The 19,897-nt window shown below is 44.7% G+C and overlaps 1 protein-coding gene across 1 annotated transcript in view; it reads right to left on the reverse strand.

Moving 5' to 3' along the window:
* Positions 1–19,897, reverse strand: part of LOC124712131 (probable G-protein coupled receptor Mth-like 3) — a 262,497-nt gene that overhangs the window by 45,212 nt on the left and 197,388 nt on the right. Inside the window, exon 9 of the mRNA XM_047242430.1 lies at positions 12,420–12,657. Coding sequence (XP_047098386.1) covers positions 12,420–12,657 — 238 coding nt within the window. The remainder of the gene's footprint in view (positions 1–12,419; positions 12,658–19,897) is intronic.

The raw sequence follows: 19,897 nt of genomic DNA on the forward strand, positions 1-19,897 counted from the left end.
GCTTCGCTATTTTTGTTTACACTGTCCAACTGCAATACGTCCCCACAACCATGTCAGGCAGTCTAGAAACTGTAGATTTGGAGTATTTGTTAAATTCTAGTAATATTCTATTCATTAGTTGACAATGTCAACTGCACTCAGCATCCTGGAATGTGAGAGTTTCCCCTTCCCCCCACTAGAGAGTGCGCACCTAAGGCAACGTAATTTACAGACGAACAGCAACTTATGCATAGTAACCGCAACCGTCCACCGCTGACAGCTGTACACACATACATATAAAGGCTATGTGTGCATATTACCAACTGCGAAGTCTCGATTTCAACCGCTTTTCCATTATTTTCGACAGTGATACAGCGCCGCAAATAGTGAAAAACTCCTCGCAGAAAGATACTGCAAGGCGTGTAAACACGTTTAAATTCATGCTGCTAAAGAGCATAACATCTTCGATGCAGGTAATATTACCGATGTTTCGTAACAATATTGTCTAGATTCTCCAGTAATAATGACAAACCGAAGCATCCTGCCGCCCCGATCACACCACCTTTTGCACCGTAAAAGATCCACGATGTCGGCACATAATCATCCCATTTCCGCTATTTTGTGTGCTATATGACCCACCTCATTTGTGAGTCTTATTCTTATGTACGGTACAGAACAGCACATCAGTCAGACAGTATGGCGCTGTACTCGAACTAGATGTCGCAAAATAATGAGGTAAGAATTGTATCCTGGAGACGAATGTAAAAATTACACCGATTTTGCTCCTACAACTGAAAGAAAATGGACTGTGCCTATTTTCGTGGAGGGAGGCCATTTACCATCATCGCGCTTCTCTTTTCATGTGTAATATAGGCTCCATTACAGGAGGTGCGTTGAAATTAAATAAAACTGTTACAGTGCAGTGTTCTCACATTCAGAATGGTGGGCTCTTGTGGCAGCAGTGTGGTGTCGGTCGAGTGTATGTGTGTGGTCGCCTTAACCAGCTGAGCTCTGACCAGGGCGCGGCGTGTGGGGGCACGATAGTCGTCATTTATCCCATATTGTTTAGTTGGCCTTACACGCTTTTGTGATGGCGAAGGACCTTCGCCTCAGGGTGGGCTGGGTGTCGCTCACCTGCCAGGGGAAGTAGGCTGTAGATAAATGGACTGCATGTAACAGCAAGTGACTGCTTGAAAAAGCCTGTGTCCCCCTAGGGGTGGAGGGAGAGAGGGAGGAGGGAGGGGAGGGATGAGGGGATATAAGAGGTTCTCTAATTTCGGCAATTTGTGATCGTACATCGAGGAGAACGCACGTTCAACTGCCACCGCTCTCGCCCGTTGCAGTATTTTGGAACAACGATTTTCCCCACTATATACAGGGTGTTACAAAAAGGTACGGCCAAACTTTCAGGAAACATTCCTCACACACAAAGAAAGAAAATATGTTATGTGGACATGTGTCCGGAAACGCTTACTTTCCATGTTAGAGCTCATTTTATTACTTCTCTTCAAATCACATTAATCATGGAATGGAAACACACAGCAACAGAACGTACCAGCGTGACTTCAAACACTTTGTTACAGGAAATTTTGAAAATGTCCTCCGTTAGCGAGAATACATACATCAACCCTCCGTCTCATGGAATCCCTGGCGCTAATGCAGCCCTGGAGAATGGCGTATTGCATCACAGCCGTCCACAATACGAGCACGAAGAGTCTCCACATTTGGTACCGGGGTTGCGTAGACAAGAGCTTTCAAATGCCCCCATAAATGAAAGTCAAGAGGGTTGAGGTCAGGAGAGCGTGGAGGCCATGGAATTGGTCCGCCTCTACCAATCCATCGGTCACCGAATCTGTTGTTGAGAAGCGTACGAACACTTCGACTGAAATGTGCAGCAGCACCATCGTGCATGAACCACATGTTGTGTCGTACTTGTAAAGGCACATGTTCTAGCAGCACAAGTAGAGTATCCCGTACGAAATCATGATAACGTACTCCATTGAGCGTAGGTGGAAGAACATGGAGCCCAATAAAGACATCACCAACAATGCCTGCCCAAACGTTCACTGAAAATCTGTGTCGATGACGTGATTGCACAATTGCGTACGGATTCTCGTCAGTCCACACATGTTGATAGTGAAAATTTACAATTTGATCACGTTTGAATGAAGCCTCATCCGTAAAGAGAACATTTGCACTGAAATGAGGATTGAAACTTGTTGGATGAACCATTCGCAGAAGTGTACCCGTGGAGGCCAATCAGCTGATGATAGTGCCTGCACACGCTGTACATGGTACGGAAACAACTGGTTCTCCCGTAGCACTCTCCATACAGTGACGTGGTCAATGTTACCTTGTACAGCAGCAACTTCTCTGACGCTGACATTAGGGTTATTGTCAACTGCACGAAGAATTACCTCGTCCATTGCAGGTGTCCTCGTCGTTCTAGATCTTCCCCAGTCGCGAGTCATAGGCTGTAATGTTCTGTGCTCCATAAGACGCCGATAAATTGCTTCGAACGTCTTCCTGTCGGGACACCTTCGTTCTGGGTATCTGTCTCGATACAAACGTACCGCGCCACGGCTATTGCCCCATGCTAATCCATACATCAAATGGGCATCTGCCAACTCCGCGTTTGTAAACACTGCACTGACTGCAAAACCACGTTAGTGATGAACACTAACCTGTTGATGCTACGTACTGATGTGCTTCATGCTAGTACTGTAGAGCAATGAGTCGCATGTGAACACAAGCACCGAAGTCAACATTACATTCCTTCAATTGGGCCAACTGACGGTGAATCGAGGAAGTACAGTAGATACTGAAGAAACTAAAATGAGCTGTAACATTGAAATTAAGCGCTTCCTGACATATGTCCATACAACATACTTTCTTTCTTTGTGTGTGTGGAATGTTTCCTGAAAGTTTGGCCGTACCTTTTTGTAACACCCTGTATATATATATATATATATATATATATATATATATATATATATATATATATATATATATATATATATTGCTGTATGACTCATTCATTATGAGTGTTGGATTTTCACGACAATTACGATATGTAATTAGAGCAGAGAAGAATTTTATATCAGTGTTTTGGCTTCGATTACCTAGTCTGCGTCTGTGACGAAGTCTAATGTCAAACAGTGATAGATACAGTCCTCAGCTGTATGCTTACATGTAATACATTTAGTAAACTCGTCTCTGTCCAACACTAACTTCTCGTCAATTAAACATATTTCCCACCGAAAAAATATAGAACCTCCCTCTCCAGCCTCTTTTCCCGCCGGCTTGTAGGTGAAGGGTAAAGCTTGAGTGCGTCTGCCGCTAGTTTCAAGTAGTATTGCGAAATTTTTTCCCAGCAGAATAACACTTGTTGTATGGCATATCTAATTTTTGAGCAGTATTGCTATTTTAGGCAGTTGTGGTGTAATTAGGACCGTTATTTATTATTAATTAAGTAATTAGAATCGATCTTTACTTCAGTTTCCCAACCAAAGTAAATAAAGTACACTAACCTAATCTTCCTCTCCTGAATCTGGGTAGTTTGCACATATTGGAAAGTTCACTTGGGTTTTCTGTCCAGAAGGACCAGGTTTTGAGTCCCAGAAAAGGCACCACCAATTTTGATTAGCTGCCAGTTCCCAGGAGGGTGGGGAGGAGTGAGAAGTCAGCACAGTCCTGGGACACAGAAAGCCCCACCAAAATTTGAAATTCTACGAAACTTCATAATTCTCACCAAAATTCGAAATTCCCTCCAAAATTAGAAGTTCCGATCAATAGGATCGGTGAGGGAGGGGTGGGGAGGGAGAGGGGGCGGGGAGGGGGACCCACATGGTTGAGGAGAACACATGACGTCATCCAGGTATGCGGGTGAGGGTGGGCGTGTTTGTGGAGGTGATTCATTGAACAATTTAATTAATTTTCCATTCAGTTTGATATTACAAATTGCGTTCAGAGCCCCAGTACCCTACTAATCAGGCTAAGCAGGAAGGAGAGCACACTTTTTGTTGTTCATGTTCAACCGCGTCTTTTCTAACCATGCAGATTCATGTAAGTGTTTTAAGATTGTTAGTGCTTACATCAGTTTCCTGCATATTTACATTAGGGGCAACTGCCAGTCCCTACACCAGCTGTAGATCCTCTGCAAATGTTCCTGCTTTCTTAACTGCCTCTTGGCTTTCCAGCCGTCTTATAGCCAACAACATCGTCTTGGATCTTCCAAACGGAGGCTTCGACGTTTATCGCAACATCATTTACACGAACTCTAAACTAAAATGACGATTTGTGGTGAGGAGGGGGGGGGGGGGCGGCGGGTCAAGCGAAGGTACTTTTGGTGAGTAGATTTCATTCCGTTAAGAACTATGTGTTGTATTCTATGTATTAGTAAACCCTGATTGAATTACAACTGCCCCGCGGAGTGGCCGCGCGGTTAGAGGCGGCATGTCACGGTCTGCTCGGCCCCTCCCGCCAGAGTTTTGAGTTCTCCCTCGGGCATGGGTGTGCGTGCTGTTCTTAACATAAGTTAGTTGAAGTTAGTTTAAGTAGTGTGTAAGTCTAGGGCTCGAGGACCTAAGCAGTTTGGTCCTTTAGAAATTCACACTCATTTGAACATTAGAATCATAAATCTGGTCCGAAAGTTTCCGTCAGCTAGTTTTTTGTTCTGAATCTGGTCAATATGGAGAGTGCGAATTGTGTCTCTGCATAGATTCAGCGTGACGTAAACAATCTCTGATGGGCCCTGTTCGATCTGTAATGTATTCTATGATGAACTGGAACAGCGATTTAACTGTTCTATTGCTGAAAAACTATTGATTTTTCAGACTGTTCCACGTAGTGTCCGGGAAATTCACTAAAATTACTGCCAACTGCACAGGGGAAAAATTTAATCTGAATCATGCAGAGGATTGAGCTTTCCTTAGAAGTGGATGTAGTGCAGTGAACCATTGACAGGTCTGAGCAACATTATAGAACGGGAAATGTGTGTGAATTAGCACTTTGTCTGGAATTCACATATTATGATGAAGTTTTCACTCAGTTTCAATGATATGTGTATGAACAGTTCTTGATGGAAGAGGAACTAAACCGACCTATGTTAGTATACTAAAGAATGTATACATCAAGGTTACAGCTTCCATTAAGCTTTGTCAGGACAATGAGAAATTCGTAACTGAAAAAGGAGTCGGGCAGTGATACTCCATGTCATCGTAACTATTCTTAGCATTCGTATTGAAAATAAATCATCTTAAATTTGCTGATAACCTTGCACTACTTACCTGTATAGAACATTATTTTAGCTGTTGGGGACTCAGGAGTTACTTTCAGGCAAATTTGGGTTTTGTCTGCTTGTCTGGAGCTTGTTTTGTTTTTCCTGTTCTATGTAAAGTGCTCTGTGCGGCAAATAGACAATATTTAAGGAATGTTGTGATCGGAACCTACTACACTCATTTAGGAAGGCTCTCTCATGTCTTTCTGTTGACTTCAGGCATTCTTCAGACCAATTAACGATATTGCAAAGAGCTCGAGTGCGAAAGGAGATAGGTGCAATCCTACAACGGATCTCGGGCACCCTATCCGCGATAGCAAGATGTGAAATTAACACTGGCTCAACTACAACATACATAAAACTTCCCGTAAATAAAGCAGGGATAAAACAATAGTTTATTGCCCTTGTCAAAACACTATACTCAAGTCTTGAGCAGAAGTTGGAACGAGAAATTTAACAGCAAAAAAATGGTACAAATGGCTCTGAGCACAATGGGATTCAACATCTGAGGTCATCAGTCCCCTAGAACTTAGAACTAAGTAAACCTAACTAACCTAAGGACATCACACACATCCGTGCCCGAGGCAGGATTCGAACCTGCGACCGTAGCGGTCGCGCGGATCCGGACTGAAGTGCCTAGAACCGCTCGGCCACCTCGGCCGGCTTTTAACAGCAGCAAAGCACAAGCATTACCTTAAAAAGAACTTGATATTAATCAAGCGTGCCAAACAATAGAAAGTACCTTTTCAAGGTGCGACGCATGTACTACCGGTTACGTTATCCATGAACAAATGAACGAACAATTTGATTTAAACACGCCAACAAGTAACAAGCACTTCATTTCGTCAGAAGGATTACTCAGGCAATTATTAACTGAAACCTGACAAGAATTACAAATCACTAATGCTTCCACACAGTAGTTGTTACGACTACCTTGAGGAACTCCTTTCTTGACAAACGAGAGCTGAACAGTTAAAATACACTGAAGCGGCAAAGAAGCTGGTATACACACGCGTATTCAAATACAGAGATATGTAAACAGACAAACGCTGCGGTTGGCAGCGCCTGTATAAGACAACAAGCGTCTGGTGCATTTGTTAGATTGGTCACTGCTGTTTTAATGGCAAGTTATCAAGATTTAAGTGAGTTTCGACGTGCTGCTATAGTTGGCGCACGAGCGATGGGACACAGCATCTCCGACATAGCGATGAAGTGAGGATTTTCCCTACTACCATTTCACGAGTGTACCGTGAATATCAGGAAACCAGGAAAACATCAAAGCTCCGACATCGCTGCGGCCGTAAAGAGATCCTGCAAGAACGGGACCAACGACGACTAAACAGAATCGTTCAACGTGACAGAAGTGCAAGCCTTCTGCAAACTGCATCAGATTTCAGTGCTGGGCCATCAACAAGTGTCAGCGTGCGAAACATTCATCGCCTCGGCTGGGTCCGTCAGCACCGACATTGGACTGTTGATAAGTGGAAACATGTTGCCTAGTCGGACGAGTCTCGTTTCAGATTGTATTAAGAATGGACGTGTACGGATATGGAGACAAGCTCATGAATCCATGGACCCCACATATCGGCAGGGGACTGTTCGAGCTGGTGGAGGCTCTGTAATGGTGTGGGGCGTGTGCAGTTGGAGTGATATGGGACCCCTGATATGTCTCGATACGACTCTGACAGGTGACACATACGTAAGCATCCTGTCCGATCACCTGCATCAATTCATGTCTATTGTGCATTCTGACGGACTTGGGCAATTCCTGCAGGACAATGAGACACCCCACACGTCCAGAATTGCTACAGAGTGGCTCCAGCAACACTCTTCTGTATTTAAACACTTCCGCTGGCTACCAAACTCCCCGGACAAGAACATTATTGAGCATATCTAGCATGCACTGCAACTTGCTGTTCAGAAGAGATCTCCACCCGGTCGTACTCTTACGGATTTATGGACATCCCTGCAGGACTCACGGTGTCAGTTCCCCCCAGCACTACTCACGACGTTAGTCGAGTCCATGCCACGTCGTGTTGCGGCACTTCTGCGGGCTCGCGGGGGCCCTACACAATAATGCAGGTATACCAGTTTCTTCGGCTCTACAGTGTAAAACAACATATACAGCTCTCAAGACCCTCTAAAAGAATAAAGTAAGAACAACACTGAAAGACTTAACCTAAAATACTCTCCCTGAGATATTTGCCTTTTTATACTACTGGCCATTAAAATTACTACACAAAGAAGAAATGCAGTGATAAACGGGTATTCATTGGACAAATATATTATTCTAGAACTGACATGTGATTGCATTCTCACGCAATTTGGGTGCATAGATCCTGAGAAATCGGTACCCAGAACAACCACCTCTGGCCGTAATAACGGGCTTGATACGCCTGGGCATTGACTCAAACAGAGCTTGGATGGCGTGTACAGGAACAGCTGCCCATGCAGCTTCAACACGATACCACAGTTCATCAAGAGTAGTGACCGGCGTATTGTGACGAGCCAGTTGCTCCGCCACCATTAACTAGACGTTTTCAGTTGGTGAGAGATCTGGAAAATGTGCTGGCCAGGGCAGCGGTTGAACATTTTCTGTATCCAGAAAGCCCCTACAGGACCTGCAACATGCGGTCGTGCATTATCCTGCTGAAATGTAGGGATTCGCAGCGATCGAATGAAGGGTAGAGCCACGGGTGGTAACACATCTGAAATGTAACGTCCACTGTTCAAAGTGCCGTCGATGCGAACAAGAGATGACCGAGACGTCTAACCAATGGCACCCCATACCATCACGCCGGGTGATACGCCAGTATGGCGATGACGAATACATGCTTCCAATGTGCGTTCACCGCGACGTCACCAAACACGGATGCTGCCTTCATGATGCTGTAAACAGAACCTGGATTCATCCGAAAAATTGACGTTTTGCCATTCGTGCACCCAGGTTCGTCGTTGAGTACACCATCGCAGGCGCTCCTGTCTGTGATGCAGCGTCAAGGGTAACCGCAGCCATGGTCTCCGAGCTCGTAGTCCATGCTGCTGCAAACGTCGTCGAACTGTTCGTGCAGATGGTTGTTGTCTTGCAAACGTCCCCATCTGTTGACTCAGGGATCGAGACTTGGCTGCACGATGCGTTACAGCCATGCGGATAAGATGCCTGTCATCTCGACTGCTAGTGATACGAGGCCGTTGGGATCTAGCACGGCGTTCCGTATTACCCTCCCGAACGCACCGATTCCATATTCTGCTACCAGTCATTGGATCTCGACGAACACGAGTAGTAATGTAGCGAGATGATAAACCGCATTCGCGATAGGCTACAAACCGACCTTTATCAAAGTAAGAAACGTGATGGTACGCATTTCTCCTCCTCACACGAGACATCACAACAACGTTTCATCAGGCAATGCCGGTCAACTGCTGTTTTTGTATGGGAAATCGGTTAGAAACTTTCCTTATGTCAGCACATTGCAGGTGTCTATACCGGCGCCAGCCTTGTGTGAATGCCCTGAAAAGCTAATCATTTGCATATCACAGCATCTTCTTCCTGTCGGTTAAATTTCGCGTCTGTAGCACGTCATCTTCGTGGTGTAGCAGTTTTACTGGGCAGTGGTGTAGTTTAAGAAAAATAGGCCATAATAGATCCAGTAGGTTGCCTACGAGGAAGAGGGTTGAGCATATGTGACGGAAGTTCAAAAATAGGCTTTACCAAAGCAGGGCTGCAAAACTGACGGCGGAGAGTGAGCACCAAACAGGCAATAATCACTAAACCAGAGCAGGACACACAAGAGTCACTGGCCGGAATATGTGTCACAGAAATACCAGAGGATGTTCATCTTTAGAAAGAAAGTGGCATATTCCTAGCTCCATCTTCGATCAAGCATGCAAACAAGTCAGGCTAATGTACACTCAACTTACCGATCAAATGGCTGGTAAAGCGCAATAACTGCTGCTCACAGCGCGGCAAATTTCACGCGTGCATGGTGTGCGGGCCGCGTACTAGCCACGTGTGGGCTAAGGCCCAGCCTGTCACTTGGCTTTGCTCCTTCCTTCTCGGAGGTACCTGGAGCAGCGCTGTATTTCATTTAGAATTACTGTGCGGCATTTTTCGGTAGGCATAGCCTCTGAGTTGTGGAGAATCGTGGTGTCAGCGCTATTTACCCTTCGCTATATGTTCGTGATATGAAGGACACTCACTGGTCCAGAGACTATTTGCACAAAGAGAGGCATTCTAGCGATCTAGCGTCACAGACCTTTACTATGAATGGCAATGACACTGGAGGGGGATGGTAATTCTCTGTTCGCACAAGCGACGGGTACAGCATATTTGCTATGAAACTTCATTACAATACCATGCACAAACAAATTTAAAGATTGAGTTGAACAATGGAAGAGCAAAAAGATACAATTCTCGACAGACGGGATTTATTGTTCTGTACATTAAGAAGCACTTTTTGCTAAATTTTCAGGCTTGGATCACTTGAAGAAACTGGTGGTATGCATAATATCCCAATGTCTGTTGCAACAGGTTTCAGTGGAACTGAACCAAGAGTATGGAGACTTCATATAATACTGCAAAGTGCATTGGCTAATTCAGGGGCATGCCTAGAACGATTTTTCGTTTTAAAACTTGCTATTGTTGAATTTATGAAGGAAAAAAGAGTGAAGAAACGAAAATTAGAATATCTAGAATGGTTTGCAGACTTCGCATTTTAAGTGGACTTGACCGCACACTGCCTACCATAAGATATTGTTAGGTAACTTCTTTCTGATTTGCTAGGGATGCATTTAAAAAGAAAATTGCGTTGTAGAACGCATAAATTCTCACAAAGAAAGTCAAGTTTCTTAAGCTCACTGGCTTCAAAGGAATTTTAAAAGGCGACCGACCGACTCGTCACCACTAGGCAACCAACAACCAACCGGCCATCCCCGCCCCCCCCCTCCCCCCGCCTTAATGATCTTATTCCCCTACGCAAGGATAACAGGAAGTAACGACTCGAAGATCGTTAAGACCAGACACGCCGCCAGAGGGGAATCTCAACAGAAACGTAGGCAGCATAACGGTAAATACGAAAGAATCAATTAACGACTCAGAACAATCTTAACAGCGCGATATATGTTGAGAGCCGACACACGGCTCACGTGGGAACTTCAGAGCAAAACTATGTAAAATTCTCTGCATCTGCCCATATGCCGACAGTTAGTCCCCAAAAATGATTAAATAATACTTAAAACTTACTTTGTTTGTGAGTTGTGTTGTTGAGGAATGTGAAATATAAAACCAAGTCACACGCAGTGCAACAGCACTGCCATTAAAGTCTGGCATGCACGCAGTTTTCTCCTCTATCCCCTCCTCGCGCTCAGACAGCGTAGTACGTCAGTAGGGGAAAAGTGCAGCCAGACTGCGCGCTTTGTCACTCGTGCCCGAGTACGGCACACGAATCAAAATCTTGCGCCACTACACACAGCCTTCTGCTGGAACATGAGCGTACTGGGAAATCTGGTCACACTAACCCAAAAACGACTACGTTCTGTCTCATGCGTCATCCTCTGTGAGACCCCTGACAAGCCTCTGCCTGACTGTCCACTCCACTGTTCTTCGCCAGAGATCGCTAGTTCCCATATACCCAAAGATGGTGCTCGAGTCAACCGGTAGCGACCTCGCCACACAGCTCAGAAATACACTACTGGCCATTAAAATTGCTACACCACGAAGATGACGTGCTACAGACGCGAAGATTAACCGACAGGAAGAAGATGCTGTGATAAGCAAATGATTAGCTTTTCAGAGCATTCACACAAGGTTGGCGCCGGTGGCGACACCTACAACGTGATGATATGAGGAAAGTTTCCAACCGATTTCTCGTACACAAACAGCAGTTGACCGGCGTTACCTGGTGAAACGTTGTTGTGATGCCTCGTGTAAGGAGGAGTAATGCGTACCATCACGTTTCCGACTTTGATAAAGGTCGGATTGTAGCCTGTCGCGATTGCGTTTTATCGTATCGCGATATTGCTGCTCGCGTTGGTCGAGATCCAATGACTGTTAGCAGAATATGGAATCGGTGGGTTCAGGAGGGTAATACAGAGCGCCGTGCTGGATCCCAACGGCCTCGTATCACTAGCAGTAAAGATGACAGGCGCCTTATCCGCATGGCTGTAACGGATCGTGCAGCCACGTCTCGATCTCTGAGTCAACAGATGGGGACGTTTGCAAGACAACAACCATCTGCACCAACAGTTCGACGACGTTTGCAGCAGCATGGACTATCAGCTCGGAGACCATGGCTGCGGTTACCCTTGACGCTGCATCTCAGACAAGAGTGCCTGCGATGGTGTACTCAACGACGAACCTGGATGCACGAATGGCAAAACGTCATTTTTTCGGATGAATCGAGGTTCTGTTTACAGCAGCACGATGGTCGCATCGGTGTTTGGCGACATCGCGGTGAACACACGTTGGAAGCGCATATTCGTCATCGCCATACTGGCGTATCGCCCGGAGTGATGGCATGGGGTGCCATTGGTTACACGTGTCGGTCACCTCTTGTTCGCATTGACGGCACTTACATTTCAGATGTGTTACGACCCGTGGCTCTACCCTTCATTCGATCCCTGCGAAACCCTACATTTCAGCAGGATAATGCATGACTGCATATTGCAGGTCGTGTACGGGCCTTTCTGGATACAGAAAATGTTCGACTGCTGCCGTGGCCAGCACATTCTCCACATCTCTCACCAATTGAAAATGTCTGGTCAATGGTGGCGGAGCAACTGGCTCGTTACAATACGCCAGTCACTACTCTTGGTGAACTGTGGTATCGTGTTGAAGCTGCATGGGCAGCTGTACCTGTACACGCCCTCCAAGCTCTGTTTGACTCAATGCCCAGGCGTATCAAGGCCGTCATTACGGCCAGAGGTGGTTGTTCTGGGTACTGACTTCTCAGGATCTATGCACCCAAATTGCGTGAAAATGTAATCACATGTCAGTTCTAGTATAATATATTTGTCCAATGAATACCCTTTTATCACCTGCATTTCTTATTGGTGTAGCAATTTTAGTGGCCAGTAGAGTATACTGAAGTTTTTCCGTGACCAGCAGCGTCGCCCTATTTGTCCCCGACAGAAGTGGTCTGGGACCACGATGGCGTCGCCTCACCTCTCGCGGTCCTTGCGCTGCTCCCTGCGCACCTGCTCCGGCCCCAGTTCCTTCTGCTGCTCCTGCTGCTGGCGCCTCTTGCTGCCCCCGTGGTGTTGCTGGCTGCCCGGCTTTCGCAGGATGTCGGAGCCGCGCTGCGCCACGTAGATGCGGCCCGCCGTGTACACGAACAGGCACAGGTTGGACACCAGCAGCAGCGCCATCGGCCCGTAGAAGTACACCAGCGTCGCCGTCGTTCCTGCAACCACAACGGCCGTAGCATACCGTATCATAAAGAATAAGATTTGCTGTAGATTCGCAGGAGCCATACCAACACCGACTCAAAGGAAGGCCTCGACGCTTGTTCGTGACGTCACGTCAGCTAGGCTCGGCGAACGCCATGTCTGTTGCAGGCATATTCATAATAGTGGTGTATCCCTCTCTGACACAGGAAAATGTGAAACTTTGGCGATAGTTGACCAACACACATTGTTCTGGGAGATTTCTGCAATCAACTAATTGTGCAATTCATTACACTTCTTAACAAATAGTGTACTCCTGAACTTAAATTTCCACCTGTTTTAAGGATTGACATACAAAAACAACTTCGTGGTCCAGCAGCAACAGAGTTCGTGCTTCTTTATCTTATTTGTAAATCTGAGGAAGTTACGTTTCTACTGGGTTGCTTTTACAAGAAACTGTATACATATTGGTGCTCTTCTTTAGGAATCTTGGTTGAATATGGGGTGAGGAGCACTGAATGTTAATGAAATATCTTGCGACTGTACACGTTGGGGGAGGGGGTGGGCGACAGAAGAAGAGACAAAAGAGAGATACTTGTTTTATCAAATAATTTTTTTTTCTTATAATGTTTCTTCTTTCAGTTGCAAGAAGGGAATATTTATCTTTTCTAATGTGCATGTTTAAAAAAGTTTAAGCTCAGCAGTATTTTCGATGTATGAAGCTATTTTGTTTCCTGTTTAGAATTCAAAATGGTTCAAATGGCTCTGAGCACTATGGGACTCAACTGCTGAGGTCATTAGTCCCCTAGAACTTAGAACTAGTTAAACCTAACTAACCTAAGGACATCACAAACATCCATGCCCGAGGCAGGATTCGAACCTGCGACCGTAGCGGTCTTGCGGTTCCAGACTGCAGCGCCTTTAACCGCACGGCCACTTCGGCCGGCCTGTTTAGAATTCCTTTCGTTGAAAACGACTTTAATCTAATGACTGGCAACAGTTGGACATTTACATCTGTAAATTAGTACACATTTCTAGTAACGATGTCAAACGAAAATAAATAAATAAAAGAAACGAGTTCATTGTAAGGGGGTTGGGGTAAGTTTCTATAACAAAATGGATCAAGTAAATATAATTACTTGAATGTAAAATTTCCGAAGCTTGCAATGGGGCAAAGCATCTTCTCATATTGATCTACGTTTGTTTCGACAGGATTCAGTAATACAGAACTATGATCTTTATTTGTAGCTTTATGATAGTAAGAAAATCTTTCATCTAAATAAAACTGCAGAATCCAAAACAATACGAAACATTTTGTCCAAAAATAAGAGATTTATAGTGATAAGCACGCCGAGGCGTTTCTGCCAGCAACAGACCTGGCGTTCGCCGTGCCTAGCTGACGTAACGTCACCAACAAGCGCCGAGGCCTTCCTTTGAGTCGGTGTTGGCCATACACTATCTGATCAAAAGCATGCAGACAACTATTAATAGAAATTAGCATGGGGTGCGTCCATCCTCCGCTTTTATGCCTGCTTGATCTCTGCTGGGGACACATTGAATGAGGTGTGTGAATGTCTGTGATGACTGACAGCCCATTCTTCCTCAAGAACCTGTAATGCCACTTCCTCGGACGAGAAATGAAAATAAAAAATTAGCTCCAAAATTCCCAAAGATTTCCCCAAAACAAGTTCCAAATTCCATGAAAAATGAACAAGCAAACAAATTTCCAGTTAACACTATTATTTGGATATTAACCAGTAACTGAATCAGGAATAACGGCCTTGCCGCAGTGGATACACCGGTTCCCGTGAGATCACCGAAGTTAAGCGCTGTCGGGTGTGGTCGGCACTTGGATAGGTGACCATCCAGGCCGCCATGCGCTGTTGCCGTTTTTCGGGGTGCACTCAGCCTTGTGATGCCAATTGAGGAGCTACTCGACCGAATAGTGGCGGCTTCGGTCAAGAATACCATCAAAACGACCGGGAGAGCGGTGTGCTGACCCCATGCCCCTTCTATCCGCATCCTCCCTGAGGATGACGCGGCGGTCGGATGGTCCCGGTAGGATACTTGTGGCCTGTAGACGGAGTGGTAATTGAATCGGGAATCTAATACTTAGTAATTTATTAACATACGTAAGAAAGATAGGATTCCAGTAAAATCAAACTTAAAATTCAAAATCATAGTAAATCGCAAAATTATTATAATTAAAATTCGCAAAGTAGAATCAACGTTCCCAAAGAATACTTCGTGTGAGTACTCTTTGAGATTCGTGAGTAACGGCTAAGGATAATTCAATCCATTGTCACTACGTTACGAGAGTTAGCCGAAGCAGGTCAAACTTTTGAATGCTCGTGTATGTAGGCGCAATTAGATTGTTTTTTTTCCAGAATTGATTATTGCGATCTACTACGACGCAGTGAAACGACAATTTGACTTAAAATAAACGTTATTTAGAATTCAGATAGAGGACTTGCATATATTAGACAGAAGTTACTTTTAATTACATAACCCGAAGTTAACACTATTTAGGAAGTGAACACAGACAGACAATTTCATTCGTAATAGCTAATGGACTATGGAACTTGACGATAGTTACGAAGCATATAATTTATAATTCCCCCAACACCTGAGAAAGCTTCTTCCTCTCGTCTCTGTTAGGAAGTGACTAATATTTGGTAATAAACCAGCATATCGTGTCATTTCATACATTTATCATTCAAGTTTTACAATATTATTTATAGAGATAACGTGCTACGATGATATTTGACTGAAGCGCTCGGCTCGGCGCTTATATAGAAACTCCCTGACATTAGGAATTAATTACACTGTTACGACTGATTATAAGTTTGAGATTACAACCAGTCTATAGGGAATTCGGTGTCGCTGGAATTAATTTGAACTTATCACTAATATTTAAATAGCAACTGATAAACCATTGATTATAAACGATTTAATTACATTTGGTGAAGTGAATATATCGCACAAGTCTCGAGTTTAGTTCATCAATGTTCTGTTTGGATCGTGTGTACCGATACATAGGAAATAACAATGTCATTGCTCTACCGCTGAGTGTTAGCCAAGACCGAAGATCCGAAGGACGTTACAAGCCCAAACCAAAGAAGGTTATAAATTATTACAATGAAGATCCAAAGAAACTATTACACCTGCCTAATGTCGTGTAGAACCACCGCGAACACGCAGAAGTGCCGCAACACGACGTGGCATGGACTCGACTAACGTCTGAAGTAATGCTGGAAGCAATAGACACCATGAATCCTGCAGGTCTGTCCATATATCCGTGAGAGTACGAAGGGGTGGACATCTCTTTTCAACGGCTTGTTGCAAGGCTTTCCAGATATGATCAATAATGTTCATGTCTGGGGAGTTTGATGGCCATCGGAAGTGTTTAAACTCAGAAGAGTGTTCCTGAAGCCATTCTGTACCAATTGTGGATGTGGGGAGTGTTACATCGTCCTGCTGAAATTGACCAAGTGCGTCGGAATGCACAATGGACATGTATGGATACAGGTAACCAGACAGGATGCTCACGTATGCGTCACCGGTCAGGGTAGTATCTAGACGTATCAGGTTTTGTATCCCGCCTGGAAGGCGGCGCGTAGATCTGCTCCGATAAACTGAATGGTCGGCCGAACGAAGGAAGTGAGTAGGAGCAGGTCGGTACTGCATGTCAAATTATAGATGTTTACTATAGGCAAAATCAAGTGATAAACGGTTACATAACTTTCCAATGAAGTGCTAAGTGTCCCGGCCGTCTGCTCTTGATGAAATGGGCAGAATCTGGAGCGGAGCTCATAGAGCTCTCTCGCTCCAGCTAGAGTGCGCTGTCGTCGGTGTCTGCCGTAGTGCCAACTTTAGAAATTGTATTTACGCCGTGGCATCGTAGCTATCCATACCACATCAGGGATCCCATATCATTCCAACTGCACAAGCCCCACACCATTACAGAGCCTCCACCAGCTTGAACAGTCCCCTGCTGACATGCAGGGTCCATGGACTCATGAAGTTGTTCCCATATCCGTACACATCCATCCATTCGATACAATCTGAAACGAGACTCGTCCGACCAGGCAATATGTTTCCAGTCACTAACAGTCCTATGTCGGTGATGACGGGCCCAAGCGAGGCGTAAAGCTTTGTGTCGTGCAGTCATCAAGAGTGCATGAGTGGGCCTTCAGGTCCAAATGCCCATGTCGATGATGTTTCGTTGAATGATTCGCACGCTGACACTTGTCGATGGCCCAGTATTGAAATCTGCAGCAGTTTGCAGAAGAATTGCACTTCTGTCACGCTGAACGATTGTCTTCAGTCGTCGTCGATCCCGTTGTTGCAGGATCTTTTTCCAGCCGCAGCTATGTCGGTGATTTATTGTTTTACTGGATTCCTGATGCTCACGGTACACTGGTGAAATGGTCGTACGAGAAAGTCTCCACTTCCTGGCTACCTCGGAGATGCTGTGTCCCATCGGTCGTGCTCCGACTATAGCACCACGTTGAAACTCACTTAAATCTTGATACCCTGCCATTGTAGCAGCAGTTCTCGATCTGTCAACTGCGCCAGACACTTGTCGTCTTATATAGGGGTTGCCGACCGCAGTGCCGTACACTCTCTGTTTACATATCCCTGTATTTTAATAAGCATGCCTACACCAGTTTCTTTGGCGCTTCAATCTGTTTATTTATTAACATTACAGTCTTGGTAACTATGGTGGGTCGTTTGCTGCTAAAAATTAGCAACAATTTGCACACAGACATTTCGTGTTTTTCTAGAAATTCTCTGAGTGCTGTTATTTTTCTTATCTTTTAAATAATTACATTGGTAATTAAAAATATGTGCTTCATAAAGTACAATCTGGGAAATGAAAGAACCTTACTTTGTTCTTAGGAAGAAATAATAGAATAGAGGAAAGATTCAGATGATAAAAGAAGTCTATTTACCTGGTCATTTTAAGAGGGAGGGCTTCAATAAACACTTGGAGCCTGTCTCACCTGAGTTAGCGTATTCTGTTGCACTATACTTACAACTGTATGTACTTTTGTGGCGAGATTAACTCTATGTGGTTTGTGTATGAGGTTTAACCGTAGTATTTGTTATTACAATTCCTTCGGCCATTTGCTCGTACCGTAAGTGGGAGAGGAGCTCTGTGGACGGCGACCTTGAGCCTCGTCTCTCCGAAAGGCACTTCTTGTCTACATTGTGCCTTCATCTTTGTGTAGTTAAGAATTATGATACTTTATATGTATGTTTATACACAATGTTATAAAATTCACATGTTTTACGATTAGCATCTAATACAGTTTACATATTAACAAATTACATGTTTGAAAATAATGATGCAAAAAAATTAAGAATTACTTGTTTTACTCTGTACAAACAGGAAAATTCGTCGTTTAATATTTTATTACTAACTTATTACTTGTAGTTTTGTTACAGTCATGTGATCTTTTTTAAAAAATCTTATGGGACCGCTAAGGTCATCAGTCCCTAAGGTTACACACTACTTAACCTAAATTATGCTAAGAACAAACACACACACCCATGCTCGAGGGAGGACTCGAACCTCCGCTGGGACCAGCCGCACAGTCCATGACTGCAGCGCCATCGACCGCTCGAGTCATGTGATCTGCTGCTATGTCTTACATGTATCTGTATCTGATGAAACTGGTGTACTCATGTCACCATCTGTTCCCAATTTCAGTGTTTGAATCTCTGTTGTCCCATGCATCATCTTGAGGTGTAGGGTTTGCGTCTGGTCGCGATTTCTTATATGGTCGTTGCTGATTGTAAGTCTCGTGCGGAGTACTTGATATTTCATCAGTAATCCGTTAGGCATGCAACATTTATCTGGGTCTCTTAAAGCTTGCCCTATTTCTTCGATTTCTGTCATCGGTGTTATGTGTGTGTGCGTCCCACATTTTAGTGTTATGTGTTCGGCGATGCCTGTTCCCCACACTCAAATGTATTACTTTGGCTAACGCTAAAGCGGTGCAGCTGTGTAGGGCGAGGGCCATGGCCCCTCAGCAAATGTACCATACCGAGACTTGGGTGAACATGTATGATCCTCAAACGTTCCTGAATATTCAGGAAGGAGGAGGAGACCCGACGGTCCTCGTCAGATGTTTCCTACTATTCTCTTTGCCATGTCTCAACCTTCCAAAGATTTAATTCGTATTTTTCTGAAATATGCTCCTCTGCTATCTCGTGTACCTTCACCAGTTTTCTCCGTTAGAGTCAATATGCCGCTGTTGTGTGTACAATGGTTATATCAGTGTGGTAGGTCACAAGTACAAGCGTACGGCTTCCACGGACGTGGTACCAAATGCCCCTGATATTCTGGGAAATACACCTCTTTGTCCACACCTCACGGCGGCTTTGTATGTCGCGAGTGACAGTCGATGTGGCCAGGCACTTGCTGCGAAGCACGCAACAGACTCAAAGAGAGCTGTATGATACATTCGCAGCATCTTCAATGGTTGTCTGTAGTGAGCTGAGTTTAGCGTGGCAACATCGTGTGTTAGTATTGTCGCTTTTTCAATTGCAAGTCTTACGTGCTCGTTGAATGTTAACCATTTGCCAAGTATATGGCTAGGTAGCATGTCATTTTTCTCTGCATGCTAGTGTTGTTGAGACTAATGCTGGGATTCATCTGCAGTCTCAATCCCTTCCTGTAGTAATGCCGAAGATGGGAACATTGATATTTTGCAAAGTATTCTGAAGGTATCATCAGAGCACAGTGAGAAAAGGATAAAACATTTGAATAACGTGACTCAAGACTGGACGAAAATTGAAGCACGTGACAGGAGATGCGATAAAACAAATTTGAAGAACGTGACGAAAGACGGGGAAGAAGGTAATGGATTTTGCCAGGAATCTGGAACAGATCAATAAAAAAAATGGTTCAAATGGCTCTGAGCACTATGGGACTTAACTTCTATGGTCATCAGTCCCCTATAACTTAGAACTACTTAAACCTAACTAACCTAAGGACATCACACACTGTGGTGTCACCGCCAGACACCACACTTGCTAGGTGGTAGCTTAAATCGGCCGCGGTCCATTTAGTACATGTCGGACCCGCGTGTCGCCACTGTGTGATCGCAGACCTAGCGCCACCACAAGGCAGGTCTCGAGATACGATAGAGAACTCGCCCCAGTTGTACGACGACATTGCTAGCGACAATACGGACGAAGCCTTCCTCTCATTTGCCGAGAGCCAGTTAGAATAGCCTTCTGCTAAGT

The sequence above is a fragment of the Schistocerca piceifrons genome, chromosome 8 (genome assembly GCF_021461385.2).
Source record: "Schistocerca piceifrons isolate TAMUIC-IGC-003096 chromosome 8, iqSchPice1.1, whole genome shotgun sequence".
NCBI classification, from domain to species: domain Eukaryota; kingdom Metazoa; phylum Arthropoda; class Insecta; order Orthoptera; family Acrididae; genus Schistocerca; species Schistocerca piceifrons.